The sequence below is a fragment of the Miniopterus natalensis genome, chromosome 7 (genome assembly GCF_054644295.1).
Source record: "Miniopterus natalensis isolate mMinNat1 chromosome 7, mMinNat1.hap1, whole genome shotgun sequence".
NCBI classification, from domain to species: Eukaryota; Metazoa; Chordata; class Mammalia; order Chiroptera; family Miniopteridae; genus Miniopterus; species Miniopterus natalensis.
This window is the reverse complement of record NC_142087.1, coordinates 43,132,212-43,153,864: the sequence shown is the minus strand read 5'-3', so window position 1 is coordinate 43,153,864 and position 21,653 is coordinate 43,132,212. Positions and strand designations below refer to the sequence as shown.

General features: G+C 41.4%; 1 protein-coding gene across 1 annotated transcript in view; it reads right to left on the bottom strand.

Annotated features, from left to right (window-relative positions):
• The window catches only part of GREB1L (GREB1 like retinoic acid receptor coactivator), a 201,713-nt gene that overhangs the window by 22,443 nt on the left and 157,617 nt on the right, over positions 1 to 21,653 (bottom strand). The window contains exons 18-23 of the mRNA XM_087818992.1: positions 19,809 to 19,989; positions 17,708 to 17,900; positions 10,524 to 10,657; positions 7,298 to 7,637; positions 3,192 to 3,307; positions 2,293 to 2,537 (exon numbers count right to left, since the gene is read on the bottom strand). Coding sequence (XP_087675118.1) covers positions 2,293 to 2,537; positions 3,192 to 3,307; positions 7,298 to 7,637; positions 10,524 to 10,657; positions 17,708 to 17,900; positions 19,809 to 19,989 — 1,209 coding nt within the window. The remainder of the gene's footprint in view (positions 1 to 2,292; positions 2,538 to 3,191; positions 3,308 to 7,297; positions 7,638 to 10,523; positions 10,658 to 17,707; positions 17,901 to 19,808; positions 19,990 to 21,653) is intronic.

The following is a 21,653-nucleotide window of genomic DNA, read 5'->3' as shown; positions in this document are numbered from 1 at the left end:
CACCAGCTCCAGAAACTATGCCAGAAATCCTCCCCTTGCCCTCCCTCCGCATGCTTCTCCCCGATTCCCTGCCCTGGCTCAGGGTGGGATTGGCCAACGGGAGACACCAGCCCGAAGCCGGTTATGTATTCCCCGGCTCTCCCCCTGCAGGGTCTCCCCTGCAGGGTTTCTCTGAGGGCTGTGGCCACGTCACGCTGGCTCCTCTGGCTTCTTCAGGCCCAGCGGTGGTCAGAGCACCACATCTTTGTAAATAGTCCCATTATTAAACTTTCTTCAATTACCTCGTTTGGATATGCCATCTGATTCATTCCAGAACCCTGACCACTGCAGGCTCCACATTCAAGTCCTGCTCCAGTGGCACTCACCATCTTCTGGGGTCTGAGGACCTCCCGCTCCTGGCTGTGGACAACCTCCCAGGCGTCGGCCACGTCCATGGAGGCCCACACCAGCGTGGGGAGTGTCTCCGTGCAAAGGACGATGGAAGACATGATCTCCCAGTGAGGTGCTGCTCTCACCCAGAGATCCCCACACATTTGGCCAATTCACTGCAAACGTGTTTTCCCCTTAATAAGGCAGCCACTCTTTGGTTTGAGGACAAACCCAAAGCTCATTACATTGAGGACCGAAGGCCCTCTCTGTGCTCAGATCGGTGCTTCCCAGGCATGTTGGTCAAACCCCACCCTGGGGAGATTCTAGATAAACAGCCAGTAACTGGAGGTTATTGAAACCAAGTCACTCCACTTGCTCATCTGACTTCTGCGTCTTTCCATCTTGTATGAGAACGTGCCTTTCTCTCATGGCCCGGCCTTCAGAGTCCACGTGCCTGTGCATTTCGCGCAGTGAGCCTTCCTGAGGACCCTCGGTGTCCGCCCGAGGCTCAGGGACGTGTGCTCAGTGTTGTGCGCACAGCCTGCACGTTAGGTTGTCCTTGAAGGGAGGGAAACTAAATAGCGGAAGGCAAACCATTACCTTTGTGGAGTGAATCAGAGCAAGGCCAAGACTATGTGAGCCTTGTGGGATGGCTCCGGCAGCCAGGGAAAGGAGGGGCCTGATTAAAGAGCCACAGGAAGGAAGACGAAGTCCCCTGTTCCTCACCTCTCCCTCACTGATGCTGGTTTCCCAAAGCTCTAGAAGTGACATCCGTCCTCCCTCTGTTACCCTTTCCTACCCTCCGAACTTCTCACCCTTATTTTGAGGTGGTCTCAGAAGGAACCTGGGGAGCCTGGAGTGGGGGGAGGGGAGGTACAGCCCTGGTCCCTGCCTGTGGGGAGCAGCTGGGCCCACACAGTGGGACAGTCCTCATGCTCTTCCAGGCTGAGGGCTCACCATCGAAAGCCAGAAAACCCCACAGATAGTGATCTCTTCAGTTTCCACAAGGAGCCATCTAACAAGGGCAGACAGACAGGATGAACAGAAAGATGTGTTGCTTTCAGACATGGAAAGGTGTGTGTGTGTGTGTGTGTGTCATAGTGACAGAAGACGGGAAACTGGAACAGAAGGAACATGGTTGGTGGTTACCTCTCATAGGGGCTTTTCACTTCTTCTCTCTTCTCTACACTTTGTTACATGCTCCAAGTTTTCTATGTTAAGTTTTACTACTTTCATAGTCAGAAACAAATGGAAATACTGCTGCATTTGCTGTAATACAATTTATCAGAAGAAAATGCACGTGGACACCGTCATAGGCCAAGTAGTAATGCTGAAGAGGGGCTGGCAGGCTGCATGGTGGACCATCAGTCGGCCAGTGGCCCCACAGCAGCCTTCAGGATACAAACACTTGTCACTAAGTACTTAGAAAAGTCATTCCCCTATTCGTTTGTTCATTCGTTCATTCATTCATTCATTCATTCATTCATTCATTCATTCATTCATTCATTCATTCAAACAAACACTTTCTGCCAGCCTAAGCCAACTAACACAAACTTCCAGCTTCAGGATCTGGAAGGAAAAGAGGGCCTCTGTGCATCAGATGAATAATATCCACAAGATAACTGGGGCAGAAGAGACTAGGGAAATGTGCAGACTAAGGTACACAACACTTATTCACTCTATTTTAGCCTATTACCAAGCTCTCCATTAAATGTTTACCCAGAGAAGTATTTTGTGGCTGTTCAACAGTCATGCTTTCTATGTATCTCTCCCAGGGCTCTGAGGTCTGGATGGGACGCCTGAGTCACCAGAGGCTGCTCTGAAAGCCTTGAGGGGTGTCAGTAGATGCCTCTGCCTTCCATACGCCCACCCACCTCCTCACTCCTGTCCCTCATCCCTGGAAAGAGAAAGGGGAGTACTGACCTGAGGTTCCAGTGACGGCACTGCTGTTGCTCTGGGGCCTCTCCAGATCGATCAGCAGCTCATCAGAGTCATTCTCGCTCACGGTGGCTCTCTCCTGCTCCTTCCCACTAAGGTCCAGGGCAACCGTGGACCCCCGGATGACCTCTTTTGAGACATAGCAGCACGCCAGGCCCACCTCCTGCTCCAGGGCCGTGCGAGTTAAATAGCTTGAATCAATTAACCGGAGGTCACAGTACTTCAAAGATCTGCACAAAAGCAATGATGTTTTTGGTGAGTCCATCTGGCCATGCATGCAGTGTTGGTGTATGCCCTGATGGCTGGATGCATCCCAGCAGGTAAAGTCATGGGCTTCAGTGCCAGGTCGTCCTTGTTTTAAACCTCAGCTCTGTCACCTCCTCGCTTGTCCTAGTCACTTCATTTTATCCAAGTGTAAAACGGAGTAACAGTGCCTGGCTAATATGATTATTGTAAGGAACGGATGTCAGGACACATGTAAGGCATTTACGGCAATACCTGGCACAGTAAACATTCAATTAATGCTATTATTATTGTTGTTGCCTTCCAATCTGTAGGCCTTAGGTCCTTGAAGGGGCTGGGGAAAGCAGATTAAGAGACTTCATAAAAAAAAAAAAAAAAAATCCTGGTTTTGGTGGATGCTTTTGCTCTCTGCCCTGCTTTAATGAACAAACATTTCTCAACTGTGGCTATCTTCCATTTCCACAATTGCTAGGTGATCTCTGGAAAGTCAAAAGAAGGAATCAAGGAAGGCTATATTTCTTATATCCCTGAGAAAAAATTCTCTCCTCACTTGCCAAATGAATGAGATCAAGCATTCGCCAAGTTTTAACCATCAGCTCAGCTGGGAAACTAATAAAAAATGAGAATTATTCACATTGTACCTGGGAAAGGTTTCTCCAAGAGGGTCTTTGCCAGTTAATATCACAATACAAGGCAGACCTTCTAAATCTTGGTATGTCCGAGGGATCCATTCTTCCGGTTCATTTCCTCTCCAGGTCTGTAGAAAGGGACCCATGTGATAAAATTAAAACCCCTTATTTAAGTTTCTACCTTTTTAACAATTTCTAGGTCCAGGTTTTTTTTATACACATTTGTGTTTCCAAATGACTTCCAGTAAGTATGTGTGTACATATTTTAATTGCTACTGAAAAGCACACATAAAACATTCTAGAAGAATGTGGCCTTTAGTTTTATCTCAATAGGACAAAGGTGATCTTGGTATACTTCATGCATTAGCCACACATGTCAGAAAAACCATGTGAAATATCCCACAAACCTTACAAAAAAACCTTGTCAAAAGACCGGACTCGAGGCTCTAAACATACATTCTTCATATAATAAACAGATTCTTGGGGCTGACTGAAAAACACAGTTTCAGATGTGAATGACTAATAAGAGAATCTCAATGAAACTCCATGAAAATAGACATTTTCACCAAGAAAATAATGAAGCTAGCCACCCCTGATGTTTATTTTTCTTCTTTCTCCCTTTATTGATGTTCAAAATAACTGACAAGTAATAACTGGCTTATGGCCCCAAAAAGTCTCAAGAAGGCTAAAAATAGAACCAAACCTGGGCCAAGACAAAAACCTGTCCCTTCCTTAGAAAAGTGATGCAATTAGCTCATAACTTCACAAAGGCTCTATTAAGCATCAACTTCTCATACATATTAACACACATGTACATATACACACAGACGTTTATCTTTAATGAATGGAACATCAATCTTAAAAAAATATATCAATGAAATGGAAAAAAAAATCTCACCAATTTGAAAGATGTTAAAAAGTGAAAAGATCTTACAGATTCTTCTAATTTAGAGCAGAAAAAATAGACTACCTCTTAAGTAGACAAGGTGGCTTCTACTTTTTATAAAGTATGTAGCACCTAATTATGCTTCCTATCAGCTTCCTAGCATGAGTTATCATAAGAAATGAACTGACGCTTCTGATAATGCTTTGGGGAATCAGGGCTAAGAAGTGAGGTATTAAGCAATGCATGCAATTTAATTTTAAAATAGACTGGTACTTCCTTTGCTAAACACAACATGAGATAAAAAGAAACCTAACAGCAAGAAATAATCTGATAGGGTTTGATGAATAATTTGTGGATGTCTAGAAATAAATGTACTAACAATCATTCAAATAAAATGTATATAATTTGTAAAACTGGAAGAATTGTAACCTTGTTGCCATATAGTTACATACTAAGGGGAAATCAGTGGATCTACATGACTGTTCACAAGTTAGAGAGACTTTTCATGTCTTAGGAAAGTCAATCTATCAAAAAGATATTTTGAAAAATATTAGATGAAAGTTCTCTACAAAAATTCAGTTTTTCATACATTTTCATATGAAAGGGAAACATGGCTTTACCTGATTTAAAGCAAACAATTCTGGAAACAGGCATCATTTTACTTAACAGTTGTCACATTGGACTCATGATTTCCCTAACACTGGGGCTCTCCCTGAATGTATTTTATCTCCCGGAAATCACCCACAGGCCATGGTTCCACCAAGAATAACGAGGTTGGGCTACAATGATGGGATAACAGGTGTTATGTTTTACTACAAAAGATTTATTTTCAAAAGGTTATTAAGCAAATCTTGCTTTTACTCTTGACCAGTCAGAGCTAGCCAAACTACCACAAAATGCTTTTCTGTCACTTTGCTACTGCTGATAAATGATGGCAGAATGTCTTCGATGGACTGACCACACCCAGGATGATGTCACTGCAGAGGCATTTAAGACTACACAAAAGAATGGGTGAGCACTGAGTTCAAGGAAAATCAGAGCTCAAGGCCAAGGAAATCTGATAAACGCTTCATGCGCAGAAGGTTTCTGGAGGAACTGATTTAGATCTAAACCTCGTATCCTTCCAAAGTGCTTGTCATCATTTCTAAGTTAACCACAACACATAAAGGATCATTAGAGGGAATCACAAAATGAAGCCCATCTAACAGAAAAGGCATTGGATTCTACCTAAGGCTAGAGATGAAAGGCACAGCCATGCCGTCCCCACATGGTAAAGGAGATTGGTAACTGAGAAATCAACAGGCGAAGCAGAGACCACCTGGCAAGCGGCAGTCTTGCCTAGGACATGACCATTTCAACGGAATTTCATATTTTCACTGCCACACAAATAGAGTTTTAACAGGATGGATTAATGTGATCCAGGGGTTTTGAAAATATATAAAATCTCTTTCGTGTGGTTGGTGCCTGGCAGCTACTCATACAAATTGAGATGTAATGGCTTTGAGACCCCCCTGTGTGTGTGGATGGCAGCTCTCACAACAGCAGCTGCACAGACCAATCTCCCTCTAAAAGCCCTGCCGGTGATTCTGACGTGCTGACAGCCACGTTCAGAGCCTCGGGTCTGGATTGTGGCTTTCCAACCATGGCCCAGAGGGGCAAATTACTAGGACCCGCTGATTTATACTGACTTAGTAATTGGCACTTTTGAAAGGTCTGAACAAATGACCTAAGACTCTATTAATAGCTACACTTATCATTGTCAACTGAGACCCAGCTAAGACCCTGCAGCCTCACATCCTTTAAAACCACCTCCCGGCAACAGGTGTGGGACTTCACAGAGCACTGCCGATGACTCGCCTTCCCACATTTTTCATCATTAGCACTACTCATATTGTCTCAGGACCTATGTTTCAGTGAGTTATACTGTAAGAAGAGTGTAGTCATCCTAGGAATTCTGCCGTAATGTGGTCCACGACTATAATTTAAAATGGTGATTATATATATATATGAAATAGAAATGTTACAATTTCCACTAAACATAGGAGTTTCTATTTTTAGATTTATTTGTTCTTGCCCCTCATCAAGCTAATACAAGATATTTTGTTTGTATTTTGGATTATTTATTTTGGGTTGAAGAAGGTTTATGTTTGCAGGATGCTTTGCAAACATTAAATAATGATCCCGAGATTAGAGCCCTCAGAAATCCCACAGTCCAACTCTCATTTGCCGATGGGAAACTGTAGCCCAGGGTGAACATGTAAATCCCCCAGGATGATGTGATTCTTTTCATAAGATGTGTGTGCCAATGCAGATTTCTGTAAACTCAATTTAATTCCATAGTTAGTATGCAGGGTGCAGACACCATGTTGGTCTAAGTCAGACGTACAATACCTAGCTCAGTGCCAAACCCATCTGTATGTAGGTATTTTATTAAGTGCTTTTAAATGGCCAGGAAACTCTGGATTATGAAAGTTCCCAGAAAAACCTGAGCAGGGCATAAGGTGGGGAGTTAGTTGATTTAGGAATTCTCCCCCGCTCCCCATGCCTAACAGCAGGTGCTTAGGAAAAGCAGGCATCCCCTGGCCGTGCAGAGGGAGCAGGCTTGCTCATGCACCAAGTCCCTGTGCAGGATGCTCGGAGAGTCTCACTCCAGCCCAAGCTTTGGGACTGAGGGTCAAAGCAAGTTCAAAGATACCACAAACTGTTGAAGAATCCACATGCAAGAGGGCAGGGAATAGTTCTACATGAGTACTGAAGATAAAACAGAATACTTTACCGACTCTAGCATGAGCTGACAGGCTAGATGGACAGAAAAGAATTAGTGAATTGATGATATTTATTTAAAGGCGTACCCCACAGAGGCGGGAGAGAACAACTTACCTTTTCATTTCTGAGAAAACAGATGGCCGTGAGCTAGATGCATCTCGAACAAGGTCAATAAACATGGGGTCAAATTGGGTCATCTCATTTTTGCACCTGCAGTTGGAGAGCATGGAAGACCAACTGCATGCACATGCTAGAAAGGGGCGGGGCTTGACAGAATCTTAATACACTAGGTTCCAATTAGGAAAGTGAACATATCCTTTAGTTGAGCCTTAACACTGTCATGAAGAGCAGACTGACACGTGCAAAACCCTGTTAAACCCAGGCCTCTGAGCCACCACCTACATGGGATTCCTAGAAAACAGAAACAAACGGAATTTCGAAGGAGAAATGTCTGTCCAGTGCTAACCTTTAATCGCGCCACAAAGTGAGTTGCAACACTGACTTCAGAGGCAGGGTTCCCAAGGATGATCTCAAAGCGGTACTGCAGCCCCAGCTTGTCTCGCACCTCCTGCAGCCGCTCCTTGGCTAACATCGCCAGCTGCACAGAAGGCACCCGGATAATGAGCATGTGTCCCCTCCCACTTTTGGTTTTTCCCGGGGAGCTGATGAGGTCATCCATAATGCTGAGCGTCTCTGGCGTGCTGTGGTCTCGGAGGGATGCCATGGTGGTGAGAGCCATCAGAGCCTCCGAGTACTGCTGGATGAGAAGATAGCAGCGGACGACCATGCTGTGCAGCCTGGGGTACCTTCAATAGAACACAGGGAGGTAGCACTTGGCCGCAGGACCGGCTGGGACAGTAAGATCTGTGTGGCCAAACGCAGATCGGCCATGGTGGGAAGGGGTTAGTGATAAGTCAGTGGAGGGCTTAGCTCTAGAATGACCTTGGAGCCCACATCTCTAGATGGAAAAGTTGAGATTCCAACGCTTTTGAGTCAGAGCCTGTTAAGATAGGCAGGTAAGTTATAGAGGCTTAAGGATGGTCTAGCCAGCCCAGCTTCTCTGGGTGTGGTCTGTGCTCCAGCAGCAGCACCACCTGGGATTGTTAGAAATGCCAAGTCTGCCACCCCAGATGATGTACTGAATCAGAATCTGCAGCTTGACAAGATCCCCAGGTGATATGTATGCACATTAAATTTTGAGAAGCACTGGCCTAGTCAGGCTAATTGTCATAATGGATTATCCCTGAATCCTAACCTCTTGCGGGTAGCACTGAGTTAGAATGGCGGCATGTTGTCAGCTTATTTCTGATACTTATGATTGCTCTGAAGGGAACTGAGACTTTAATATCATGTCTGTAGCATATCAGACACAAAAAGAGTAATTATTATTACTAATTTGTGGCTAGCCCCACAGATAGCAGTAACTAACTGTATATTCCCATGAACTGCCTTAGTGCTGGAGAAAACTTGCAGCTAACTGGAGAAACAGCACCCCCTAGTGGTGGCCTCCTATCACCTGAGCCCTTCTCAGTAAAGGGAGTCTGGGAAGGAGCAGGGAGGGCTGTGTCCTGGTTTCCATCAAAAGCCCTTTGATATACCACTCCCATCCCCACCCCCACCCCACCTCCTGCCTGGACTGCCAGGTGAGAGGGTCATTTTGTTCAAATTGGCAGTTCTTTCAGGTACAGAGCAGGCAGAAAATAAATCTCTCATTTATGTGCTATTCCTTAGAAAGCCAGGTCTGCTGATAAAATGAGTATAAATGGGCAAAGAGGACCCACTTGCAGGCATGAAGAGGCGCTGGTCAAGGAAGTAGGTGCTGGCAAAATGAGGATGAGTCTGTGAACTTTCTGGTTGCCAGCTGGTAGCACATGTAGCTGCCTAGCAGTTGGGTAGGCCAATGAAGGATTTTACCCTTGTCCCACTTTATAATTCTATTTAAAGTAAAGCAAGTGGTTCACTGGCCTTGCACAGAAAAGCCCAGGGTCAAATACCAACTAGGGTGATCATATGAATTGTGTGGTTTTGAAGTACTTTAGAGTTGGAAAGGACCACAGATGCCCTGGGCTCTGACCGCTCCACCTTCTCATAGAAGGAGACTGAGCTAAGGGGCATAGAGAGTTCAGCTACCTGCCCAAGATCGTCCAACCTGTCAGAGACACACCCGGATCTAGATTCCACTTAGGTCTCTGACAATGTCTTCTTACATTGCAAGAATTTAGTAGATTGGGGGAAAGTGAAGAAATCCTTCAGTTCAATCAATTCCTGGCCAGTCCCTTCAAGTATTCAATAAATTATAGCTATTATTAGCCTGGAGTCACTGAGTTGGAAGAAGCAAGCACAGATGATCCATGTTTAAAGCTTAATGTTTTCTGCTAGGCCATGTAGGAAAGCCAAAGTTAGAACAAATGGTAACTTTTGATATACAAGTATTCAGATTTCACACACTGAAAGAAGCATGAACATAGAAGTGAATGTGTTCCCAATCTGTTATGCTTGCATTAAACTGTAATTGTAGTTTTGTATTACCAACGTTGTAATATAAGGTGATGGACTCATCCGTTAAAATACCAGTTATGAAACTCTGATGTTACTGGAAGGAAAGATACATTCCAAGCTGGCAGATGTAACGGGTGGGTGGGAAACACTTACAGGAGAAGCTCATGGGCTGATTTTAGAAATCTAAGATCACATTTGCTGTGAACGGATTAATGCCACAGTGTCAGTTAAGTCTTCTCAAATCCAACAGCTGCAAAAATATGAAGTCCTACTCCAAGCCTGCTTTTCCTGATGCAGCATTTTAACTTGCTAGACAGGATGCACCCGCCTGTCCTCATTTTTATTTCTCTTTTTTCTTAGCAACATTATGGGGCAGGTTGTTACACAGATGGCTTGTGATCAATTGGAGCAAATGTTAAGAACTAGAGCTACTGAAACTTAGAATGTTCTCATCAAATAGAGCCACTTGCCCCTGTCATTGGACGATCAGAGTATTGTGGAGGGCAGGGAGGGACCTCTTATTAGGTTAGGTACATTCTAATGCCTCTACTCTCTGAGTCCATGATTCATGATCAGAGAAGAAAAAATAGGAAAACCCTTTACTCTTCCAGAGTGTGATCTGGAATTGGGGAATAAAAAGAAGGCACAGGAGTCAGAAGAGTCATGCCCTTAATTCCCAAGGTTGGGGCCTGGAGAAGAGGCAGAAGGAACTAAACTCGCTTAAATGATCTGATTGTTCCTTAATTTTCTCCAGTCTACACTCCATGTGTCTCATAGTAAAGTTTAGCTTTTTACCAGGTCATCTAAAGGCACTTGCCTGTGGTGCACAGAGGAGAAAAAAGGGGGAAATGTAAAAGTGTTGGGTATATGGTGGGGGAGGCCAGACCTCAGAGGAATGGTCTTTAGTAAGCAGATCCCTCTCTGCCCCTGTAATCCGGGCCGTAGCGATGAAGCATGCTTGGGAGACGATTCAGGGCACGGAAAGTCCCACTCGGAGTTGCTAGTTTCCTTTGTTGGCCTTGGATGATCATAGAAACCCCACATGAGTAAAAGGTCATCTTAGGAAAGGCTATTTTTATTCACATCAACCGCACAGCAGGGGCTCCACCGAACTCCCTGGGACAGACACAAGACTTCTGGCTATTTTAGTCATGCAAGTTCAGCTGAAGAAAAGGTTGAAGATTTTTATTTACCTCTCCAAGAGTGTGTTCACCATTTTTTCAAAAGTCTCATCACATCTCAGAAGTGGGCTTGTGATCCCCCACTGTAGAGACTTACTGTACTCGTTCAAGCCAAAGTACAGCTTTTCCTCGCAGCTCATGTCCTCCTGATTCAAAATACAGAGCAAAACACAGTGAGGACAGGACACAATATGTCTTGATTTTTAGGGGAGGGGATCCCTGTAATAAGTTATTTCCTGGAAGGTTAAAAAAAAGTGAATAAACAAGTGGGACTACAGCAAACTAAAAAGCTTTTCATAACAAAGAAAACCATCAACAAAATAAAAAGGCAACCTATGGAATGAAAGAAAATATTTGCAAGTCATACATCTGATGAGCAAGGGGTTGATATTCAAAATATATAAAGAACTCACACAACTCAATAGTGAAAAAAACCAATCAAATTAAAAAATGAACAGAGGAATTGAATAGACATTCTTCTAAAGAAGATCTACAAATAACCAACAGGTATATGAAAAGGTGCTTAACATCACTAGTCATCAGGGAAATGCAAATCAAAACCACAATGAGATATCACCTCACACTTGCTAGAATGACAGTCATCAAAACGACAAGAGATAACAAGTGTTGGCGAGAATGTGGAGAAAGGGACCCTTCTGCACTGCTGGTGGGAATGTAAATTAATGCAGCCACTATGGAAAACAGCATGGAGGTTCCTCAAGAAATATAAAATAGAGCTACCATCTGATCCAGCAATTCCACTTCTAGGTATATATTCAAAGGAAATGAAAACAGGATGTCAAAGTGCTATCTGCCTTCCCATCTTCACTGCAGCATCATTCACAATAGCCAAGATATGGAATCACTGAGGTGTCCATCAATGGAAGAATGAAAAACGATGTGATATATGGGGTGAGGCAAAAGTAGGTTTACAGTTGTGCATACACAAAACAGTTTATTCTAGTATTATACAATAATTAATAAATAATAGTAGAAACTCTGTTTTGTGTATGCACAACTGTAAACCTACTTTTGCCTCACCCTGTGTATATGTGTACACATACACATATATGTATATATAGGAATATTATTTAGCTATGAAAAAGAAGGACATCCTGCCATTGTAACAACATGGATGCACCCTGAGGGCATTGTGCTAAGTGAAATAAGTTAGAGAAAGACAAATAGTGCATTGTATCACCTATATGTAGAATCTTAAAAAAAAGTCAGACCCATAGAAAAAGAGTAGAATAGTGGTTGCCAGGGGCTGGGGGATGAGGAGGTATAGGGAGAGGTTGGTAAAAGGGCACAAACTTTCAGCTATAAGATAAATAAGGCCTGAGATCTAATGTATCACATGATGACTACAATTGATAACATATTGTATAACTGAAATTTGATAAAGAAGTAGAAGTTAAATGTTCTTAACAAAATATAGTGATGAATGTGTTAATTAACTAGATGGGAGGAATCCGTTCATAGTATAGAACATACATCAAATCATCACAAAGTACACTTTAAATATCTTACAATTTTATTGGTAAATTATACCTCAGTAAAGCTGAAAAAAAAAATTGTTTCATTATATAACCTTATGCCAACTCTATAATAATCTCTGAGGTATAACCGAAATTTCTTTTCACATCAGGTAAACTTAGTGATTAGTGGAATGCTGACACGCTTTCTTAAGGCAGAGAGTAACTGTATAGACAGACGGTTTATTGTCTCTTTCTTTTGTTCAGACATTTTTGGAAGAATAGCATTCTTTTTTTTCTTTTTATTGATTTCAGAGAGGAAGAGAGAGGGAGAGAGAGATAGAAACATCAGTGATGAGAGAGAGTTATTGGTCATGGATCGGCTGCTGCCTCCTGCATGCCCCCCTCCTGGGATTGAAACCCCCCCAGGTGAGATTTCCCCCTTCGGGAAGCAGCTCTCTCTGATACAAATGTTATCTACAGAACTCTCTGGAGATTGACAAACTGAAAAACTCCTCCATTACAGAAAACTCTTAGAATTTAATGACGGTTAATTCCTAAAAGATTACCCTTTTAAAAAATTTATTTAAAAAGTAGAATGTATACTTTTCTGCCTCATCGAACAGAACACACAGTATTTAATCTGTCGCCCTCTGGATGACTCAGTTATCACTGTGAAAATGAACAACTATTTTTGGATATGACACACAGGTTCCCTCAAAGGACCCTGAAATGTCTGACAAGCTGCTTCTCCTTAAACTCAGTAGTCCCAGAATATTCAATAAGCTTTTTGAGTTCATGTATGTTTTTTTTTAGTACAGTTTTCCTTCCCCTTTTGTACATTACCTTTCACAGTCTTCCTTTCTATGTTGCCGGTGCATTTTAGTCTCGTGTTTATTTGTTATTTATTACGTATTGACATTTTTCTTTAAACAGTCTCCAACTAATTTCATAAAGGCAATAGAGCAGCTTTAAGTGTATAAGATAAAAATAAATTGGGTGACCAGAGGAAGAAAAAGCAAGGGTAAGAGAAATAAGATTTGGCGGGGACAGAGTGAGTTTTCTCAAAAATGCATTCCAGAAGCTTTTGCACCTTTTGTTAAAAGTAGGCTACAAATTTGGTTCTGAGCTTTTGAGTACCCATCCAGAGAAACGAGCAACTGTGTGATTTATAAGGTCCATAAGATAAAAACAAAGCATTATTTAATCAGAAGCTTTTAATTTTTTGAGGTCCCCCAAACTAGGAATTGTGCTTGTTGGAACATGGTCTTATTTGAGAATAAATGTTTTATGAGAGGACCAGAGTATGTTCTTATAAATCCTGGAGCCTTAGAGCATAGACTGAGTAACATCTGTTGTTTATTTGTTTGCTTGTTTCCTTCTGTGTTCTTGGCTGTGTTCTGGATGGTTGTGTCAAACAAGTAACTTAGGATGAAAAAAACTCATTCATCTGAGTTTCCCTCCGTATCAGGACTTGGCACAGAATTAGTGGAAAAGCTCTATATTATATGAACGTGGATTTCAATTTCCTTCTCATCCCTGGTCTTGTTTCTTTGGGAAAATATAAAATCCTACTCCAAGTCCATTCCTTTTCCAGATGCAGCATTTGAACGGGCTGGACAGGATGTATTCACCTGTCCTCATTTTTATTTCTCTTTCTTTTTTCTTAGCAGAATTACAGAGCAGGTGGTTAAATGGAGGGCTTGTGATCAATTGGAGCCAGTATTGGTTTAGAGAACCAGAGCTACTAAAAAAATCAGAATGAGAAGGGCATCGTTTTCCCAATCTGTTACGTTTGCATTGAACTGTAACTGTAGTTTTGTAAGTATTATAAAAGTTGTCATAGAAGTTAATGGGACCATCCTTTAAAATGAGTTAGGAAACTCTGAATGATGTTACTCTAAAGAAACGCACGTCCCCAAATAGAAATCATACTATTTATTGAATCCTTATGTCTTTGGGGAAAATGTTCCTTCTCTTAAAAAAAAAAAATCTTCCCCTCCCCAAGTCCTGTCCCTCAGTGACCCAGCGCTGCAGCGCTCCCTGTCCTTTCCCACCGCCTCTGCTCTTCCTCCCGCCAACCACTCTGCGGCACAGACGCCGTTCCCTGGAAAGTCGCCAAGGACTCTGGAGGCCAAATCCAGCGGCCTTTACGTGTTAGTCCTTGGCCTTACCGCCCTCTTGGCAGTTGTCTTCATTATTTTCTTCCATGATTTTATCTACACGAGCTGCTTCAGTGATCATTGTTTTCTGAAAAAATATTCTAAAGCCTCATCTTAAAGCCCCAAAACAAACTTCAACTTTGTCTTTGCAGTGATGCACTCGCATCAGTCTTAGAGAGTCTCAGATCAAAATCTGTCTAATCTGCCCTCCACGATCAATCTTCCTCTTGACTTCTTTCCAACTAGTTCTCTGACTTTGCGCTCTTCCCCAGTAAGCAAATCCTAGAAAAGTTACCATGTCTTCCTTCCTTTTTTATTGTCAGGACCACTATTCTGATTCAGGTATTTGTTGATTCTAACCCGAATTACCAGAAAAGCCAGATGTCTGATCTCCCCATTTCTAATCACGTTGACTTAGCCTCTATAGTTAATGAACTACTTTAAAATGCAGCCTCTTGCCCTGGCCGGGTGGTTCAGTTGGTTGGAGCATCATCCCGTACACCAAAAGGTTGTGGGTTTGATTCCTGGTCAGGGCACATACCCAGGTTGCGGGTTCGATTCCCCAGTTGGGGGTTTGTGCAGGAGGCAACCAATCAATGTTTCTCTCTCTCTCTCCCCCTTCCTCTCTCTAAAAATATCTGAAAAAAAATTAATAAATAGAATTTTAAAAATGCAGCCTCTCAGTATCTCCTCAAGATGAACACATGTGAACCCTAAGACTCAGCAACTTCACTCCCAGGCACATGCCCAACAGAAATGCATACATGTCTACTAAAAGGCATGTGCTAGCATGTCTGAAATAAATGAGTAGGATGAATAAATGAATTGTGGTAGTCACCCAGTGTAATCTATATACAACAATAAGAATGAATGTTTTATGACTCATGCAAATACAGAAGAGTCTCACAAACAATAAGAGCAAAAGAAGCCAAATACAAAAGGATGTCCACTGAATGATTCCATCTATATAAAGTTCAAAACTGGGCAAGACAAATCTATGGTGGAAGAGGCCAGGAGAGGGTTTCCCTTTCGTGGGGGAGTGGCTGACTCATGGGGTGGTGGTAATAGTCTAAAAATTATACAAAATATTGAGATATTGCCCTGGCGGGTGTAGCTCAGTTGGTTGGGCATCGTCCGGTGTACCAAGGATTGCTAGTTCAATTCCCAGTCAGGGCACATGCCCTGGTTGTGGGGCTTGGTCCCTGGTGGGGGGCATGCAGGAGGCAGCCAATCGATGTTGTGCTTGCACATCAATGTTTCTCTCTGTGTGTCCCTCTCTCTTCCTCTCTCTCTAAAAATCAATAAAAATATTAAAAAAAATTGACATATAACATTATATTAGTTTCAGGTGTGTAACATAATGATTTGATATTTGTATATACTGTGTTGTAAAATGATCCCCACAGTAAGTGTAGTTAACATCCATCACCACATATAGTTAACAATTTTTTTTCTTGTTGCAAGAACTTCTAAGATCTACTTTCTTAGCAACTTTCAAAGACGCAACACAACATCCTTGGGACTTGTTTATGTTATAACTGGAGGTATGTACCTTTTGATACCCTTCACCCACTTTGCCTGCCCTGCAACCCCCCTCCCTCCCCACTCCAGCAACTGCCTATCTGTTTTCTCTATGTCTTATTCTATTTTGGACAGTAGTGACTTTAATATGTACTTTGCTTTGTCCTATAAACCATGAGCTCTCTGTGTGTTTATGGAAAGATCTAACAAACCCACATGTGCTCAATAATATTTTTTTGAGTTAAATTTCTTTGCTTTTCCCAGTCATTCCTTTTTTGGGACATTGGCTTTAGGATAACTAAAGGAGGCTAACTGTTAGGAGGTTCTCTCCTAAATGTGTAAAGTTATTGTAAATTAGATTCAATGTTTTTAATCTTTTCTTCATGTTGATCTCAATTACATAGAAATGATTTTTAAAAACTTTAGAGTAAAATAACTCCCATCCCTCAATTATTTTGACCATAACCCTGGGTTTCATATCTTTAATTCATAAATATTTTACTAGATCTCTCTAAGATAAGAACCCTTTAAAAGTATAACTACAATACCATTATTATACCTAAAAATGAACCCATAATCCATAGGAGTGACTTTTAAGAAAATTCATTTGGGCCTGTTTCTCTTGTTACTTCATTCAGGAGAAGATAAAAAACAGAAGCTGAGTCCTCCTTCCTATCACTGGTGTGCTCTCTCTGGAAAACACTGAACCAACAAGGTAAATTAGGATAGTTCTCTCCCCTGCCCAACGATATACTGAAATTTAATATTTAATAGGAGAACTATTTGTTGGATTAAAAAACTATTTTCCTTTCATCAGTTCTATTGGCAATCCATTCTGTGTCAGGGCAACTTTTTGGGTAGCACATAGGTGTGCCCTACACCTTAGAGACAAAGGAACTGTGGTTGCCTCTTATGTTACCTGTAACTTGACCACCCATTCAATGGACCGAGCGTGGGTGGAGAAGAGACCAACAAAGCGAAAGCTCAAGGCAACCTGTGTGTGATAGCGAATGCAATGAGACAGTTCTCAGAAGGGAGGGACTGTTGATGCCAATGTCATTCAGTGACCTGGGCTTGCTTGACTGCAAAGAACAGACCAATAGTCTAAAAGAAGGGTTCTCATATGATTTCACTCATATGTGGGATATAAAACTGAAACTTGTGGACACAAACAGCAGTGTGGTGGTTGTCAGAGGGAAGGCAGTGGGGGGGATAGAAGGTGAAGGGAGTCTTAATATATGGTGTTGGGAAAAGATATGACTTTGGGTAGTGGGCACACACAGCAATATACAGATCTTGTAACACAGAAACCCACACCTGAAACTTATATGTTCATATTAACCACTGTCACCCCAATAAATTGAATAATAAAAAAAGAAAATAAAAGAAGGGTTCTAAGTCAGGGAAAACTCACCTACTTCATAACAGAATGAAATGCACTGGGTTAACAAATAAATAGTTATTCTTATGTAAGGTATTTCTGGCACCTTTTACTTAAACATGTTTATTTTTAAATATCCAATATATCAATATTTCAAAATAAAGGATCCACTGCTTAATGGCTAATCTTTATTATTTTTCAATGAAACTCTTATTTCTTTTTGTTGATAGTATATTTAACATACAGTTTATAGGCCTTTGGGATTGAAGCCAAAAAAATATCAAGACCTGGATATGTACAATGTTGAGATGGTCTCAGATTGAAGTTAATCCGTTAAAGGCACAAAGATAATCCATAATATTGATGATGGTGTCAGATTACATCAGTTTTTGGGGGTACAAACTATATACGATGAATAATTTTGTATCTGATAACCTAAAAAAGTACTACCAAATCAAATTTATGTAGGACACTATTCTCTAGATATTAATGTTATGATAACTGTAATTATTAGAAGATAAAGAATTATGTTAGTCAGATTCTGGAAATCTTGTGCTATATTTTACAAACCCATGACCATATTTTATTACAAGATTCTGCCCCAGTGAACTAAGAACATGGCTGTGTGTTGGAGAGTAGAGCGGAGCAAAGACTCACCGTGCTGTCCAGGTGTATCCAGTGAACCTCATTGCTGGAACTGATTCGGGACTGCTGGGTCTGTAGAGTGTATGGGAAGGAGCTAACCTGGAGCACCAAGAGGTTGAAAGCTTCCAGAACTTCTCTGCAATTAATGACTCTATCAGCCAATCCATGACTAGGTTCACCGTGTGACAAAGAGCCCGAAATGACACTGTAAAAATATTGAGTCACATTAAAATATCCTAAACTGATTAGATGCAGAAGCAGACATCAAAATGGAGGCAATTTTTTAGCTCCTCCCCCCCCCCCCAGTTCCTTTTAATTGGGAGCAGAAGCAATAAACAATTGATTTGGTAGAGCAAATATTCAACTCCTTACCCCTTTCACAAAGGTTTTATTTCTTTTCCTTTTTCAGTTTGTCCCTGGTCTATATACCTCAACGTGTAAACTCAGTTATCCAAGCCAAGGATATTAAATCTGGAGTGGAGATGGAGCACTTTAGTTTGAAACTGCACCTGAATGAGGGAGCTTCTCCATCAAACCATGGTGCTTATCACTGTACAATTATCTGTACCCCTCAGAGAGGCCCCAAAACTTCAGGGGTCCCCGGGGTGTTAATACCATTCTCCTTCCTCCCTCAAAGTTGCTAGACCAGTGATTTTTCAACCGGTATGCTGCAAGAATTTTTAAAACATGCAATAGCTTGACTATTTAGTCAGGGGCACTAACCTCTTTTCCTTTAGATTGTCAAATTAAAAAATGACAACAGCCAACACAACAATAGCCATTCAGTGTGAACTAATCAAAATTATACCTATTCTTTTTGTCAGATCAGCAAAAAATATATTTTTGGTGTGCCGCAGAATTTTAGTAATTAGTTTATGTGTGCCACGAGATGAAAAAGGTTGAAAATCGCTTTGCCAGGCTGTAGGGAGGGCTCCTCCTACCTACTTCCCCATGACCAACATTTTCATATCTCTGAATCATTTTCAGTTGTGTTTAATTTGGAGGTACCAGGTTGCCCTGGGGAATTAAATACGGAGAGACCCAATGCATAATCCTCAGAGCTATTACCCCAATTTCAAAGACGAGGTATATAAGGTCAGTGAGCTATTTCTGCTTATAGAACACTAGCGGCAACTAAACAGGATATGGGCAAAATTTCTCTCCTTTTTCCTTCCTTCTTCCTTCCTTCCCTCCCTCCCTCCCTCTCTCTCTCTTTTTCTTTCTAGTTAATCTAACAAGTTATGCAAGATCTTACTTATACCTACAAATGGCTCTAAATTTTACATTGTGGAGTGCCAAACATATTCTGGCTTCTGAACAAGCACTTTTGCAATTCTGACATTTTTTTAGCACAGACCAAAACACTTCCAGAATCTTAATCTCATTGTGTCCTGAAGAAAAGAAAATCTATAAACATTTAATGATATGTAGTACTCAAGAACTATCCCCTCACCTTTTAAATTACTTGCCTTATTAATCCATAGAAGCAAAGACACCCCCTGCCAGGTCATTACTGTAATTTGATCTGGGAGCAAAACTGGCTCCACGATGCCACATTTACTGTTCTCTCACTGATAAACCCACCGAGAGATAGGATCTCCTCTTGTTGAAACGGGTAAATTGTGGAAGGTCTCAGGTCTGCTCTTAGATCATTAAAGTGGCCTCTTTACCGCTGTTAATGGTAAGAGGGAAGAAAGGCAGGGGAAAAAACAGAAATAGCAGGAGAGGAAGGAAAAGGAGGAACGGAAAAAAGAAAACGGGAAAAGAACTGGGGAGGAGGAATGGTGGTGAGAAGGAAAGCACATGGCCCTTCTGGGAGCTCAACCTCCTCACTGCCGCATTTTCTCTAAAGCAGCCAAGTTCCACAATGCGCTTAAGCTTGTATTTTAAATAGGAGTTTGTAAATTCACCCACAATAGAGTTAAAATAAAATCAACATTAAAGTGGTAAGAAAAGTTGAAAGAGCAAGGAAAGGGCAGGAAGAAGTTGTCAATACAAAGATGCGAAGTGCTAGGGTCCCTGGGTTTTCCAATCATCACCTTTTAAATCACTTATTACATAACTATCGCAGCTGGAGAAGGCATACTGCATTTGCTCACTCTGAAGCAATCACCTCGTTAGTTCCACGTGGCAGTTATCATGAACGAGCACAAACAGTGTGTACGGGTTCTGCTTCACTCTTCTCATGAAAACTTCGAACTTGGCTTGAATCTCATTGTCTAGACGAACAACATATTTCTCTGCTCTTTGATAAGCTGCCCCATTTTCCTCCAGACCCAAGTCTACAAGGACACCTGCCAAGAAGAAAAGAGTTTGCCTTTTTACATATGTGTGTGTGTGTGTGTGTGTGTGTGTGTGTGTGTGTATATATATATATATATATAAATGAGATCAACTTCATGTCAACTGGTACACTGGGTACTAATCACATAGAGGTTTACAGAGCAGATGATTTTCCTTTTTCATATTTCCCACCATAGTTTTGAGAAGGAAATATCAGATTTTTCTTTTCTTGAGAATACCCCACCCCACCTCCACCACCTCCCACAAATGACAAAAAAACGATCTGATACATTAAATGGAAGCAGTTGACTGTAGGAGCCCTCTGTCTAATTAAATTCTATTTATATATGAGGTGCTGCTACTAATAGCTATGACAGGTCACTCAGAAAAGTGAAACTCTGGGCTACAGTTCTTGGCCAAATTAATATAATAATACAAGTTTCCTTGCCCCAAATTTAGTAACAAAACATATGTAAGAAAAAAGGAAAATAATATGCAAGGTCTAAAGATACCACAAGTAGATTATGAGGTTTTCTTTTATTTAGTATTTTACTCATTTTTATATGGAGACGAGAGACTGGCGACTCAAGCCCATGGCCCTGCGAGCAGAAGGAACCAGAAGATTGATTTGGGGTTAGATATGTCACATTTGGGGGTTAGATACAGGAAGGTTTATTTCTGGACTTTCCGTTTCATCTCATTGATCTGTATGTCTGCTCTTATGCTAGTACTACACTGCTGTGATTACTACAGTTTTGTATTAAGTTTTGAAACGAGGAAGTGAGAGTCCTACAACTCTGTTTTCAGTATTGATTTAGGTATTCTGGGTCCCTTCAATTTCCATATGAATTTTAGGACCAGCTCGCCAATTTCTGCAAGGTAGCCAGCTGGGCTTTTTATAGGAAACACATTCAATCTGTAGATCAATTTGGGGACTTCTGCCATCTTAAAATATTAGTCTTCCAATTCATGAACATAGGATGCTTTTCCACTTATTTAGATCTTCATTAATCTTTTCTCTTTTTCTTTTCTTTTTTAATCCTCACCTGAGGACATTTTTTCCATTGCTTTTCAGAGAGAGTGGAAAGGAGCAAGAGGGAGAGGGGGAGAGGGAGAGAGAGAGAGAAAGAGAGAGAGAGAGAGAGACACTGATGTGTGAAAGAGACACATCGATTGATTGCCGCCCGCATGCACCCCACCCGGGAATGGGGATTGAGCTTGCAACTGATGTATGTGCCCTTGACTGAAATCAATCTCAAGACCCTTCAGTCCAAGGGCCAACACTCTAACCACTGAGCCAAACCAGCTAGGGCTTTGTTATTCTTTTTCAACAATGTCTTCTGAGTGTAAATTTTACACTTCTTTTGTCAAAAATATCCCTAAATATTTTATTTTTGTTCATGCTATTATAAATGGAAATGGCTTCTTAATTACGTTTTTTTGGATCTCTTGTACCATTTTTGTGACTTTTCTGTAAATTGAAAATAAAAAATTTTAAAAGAAGCATGACTGTATCAAATATTTGCAACTAAAACACATATGTTGCTAATGGGACTGTAAATATAACTACCTTAGAAAAAAATTTAGCATTATTTAGTAAAGTTGAAAATGTACATAATCTATGCCCCAACAATCCTACTCCTAGAGAAACTCTTATATATGTGTTCGAGCAGTG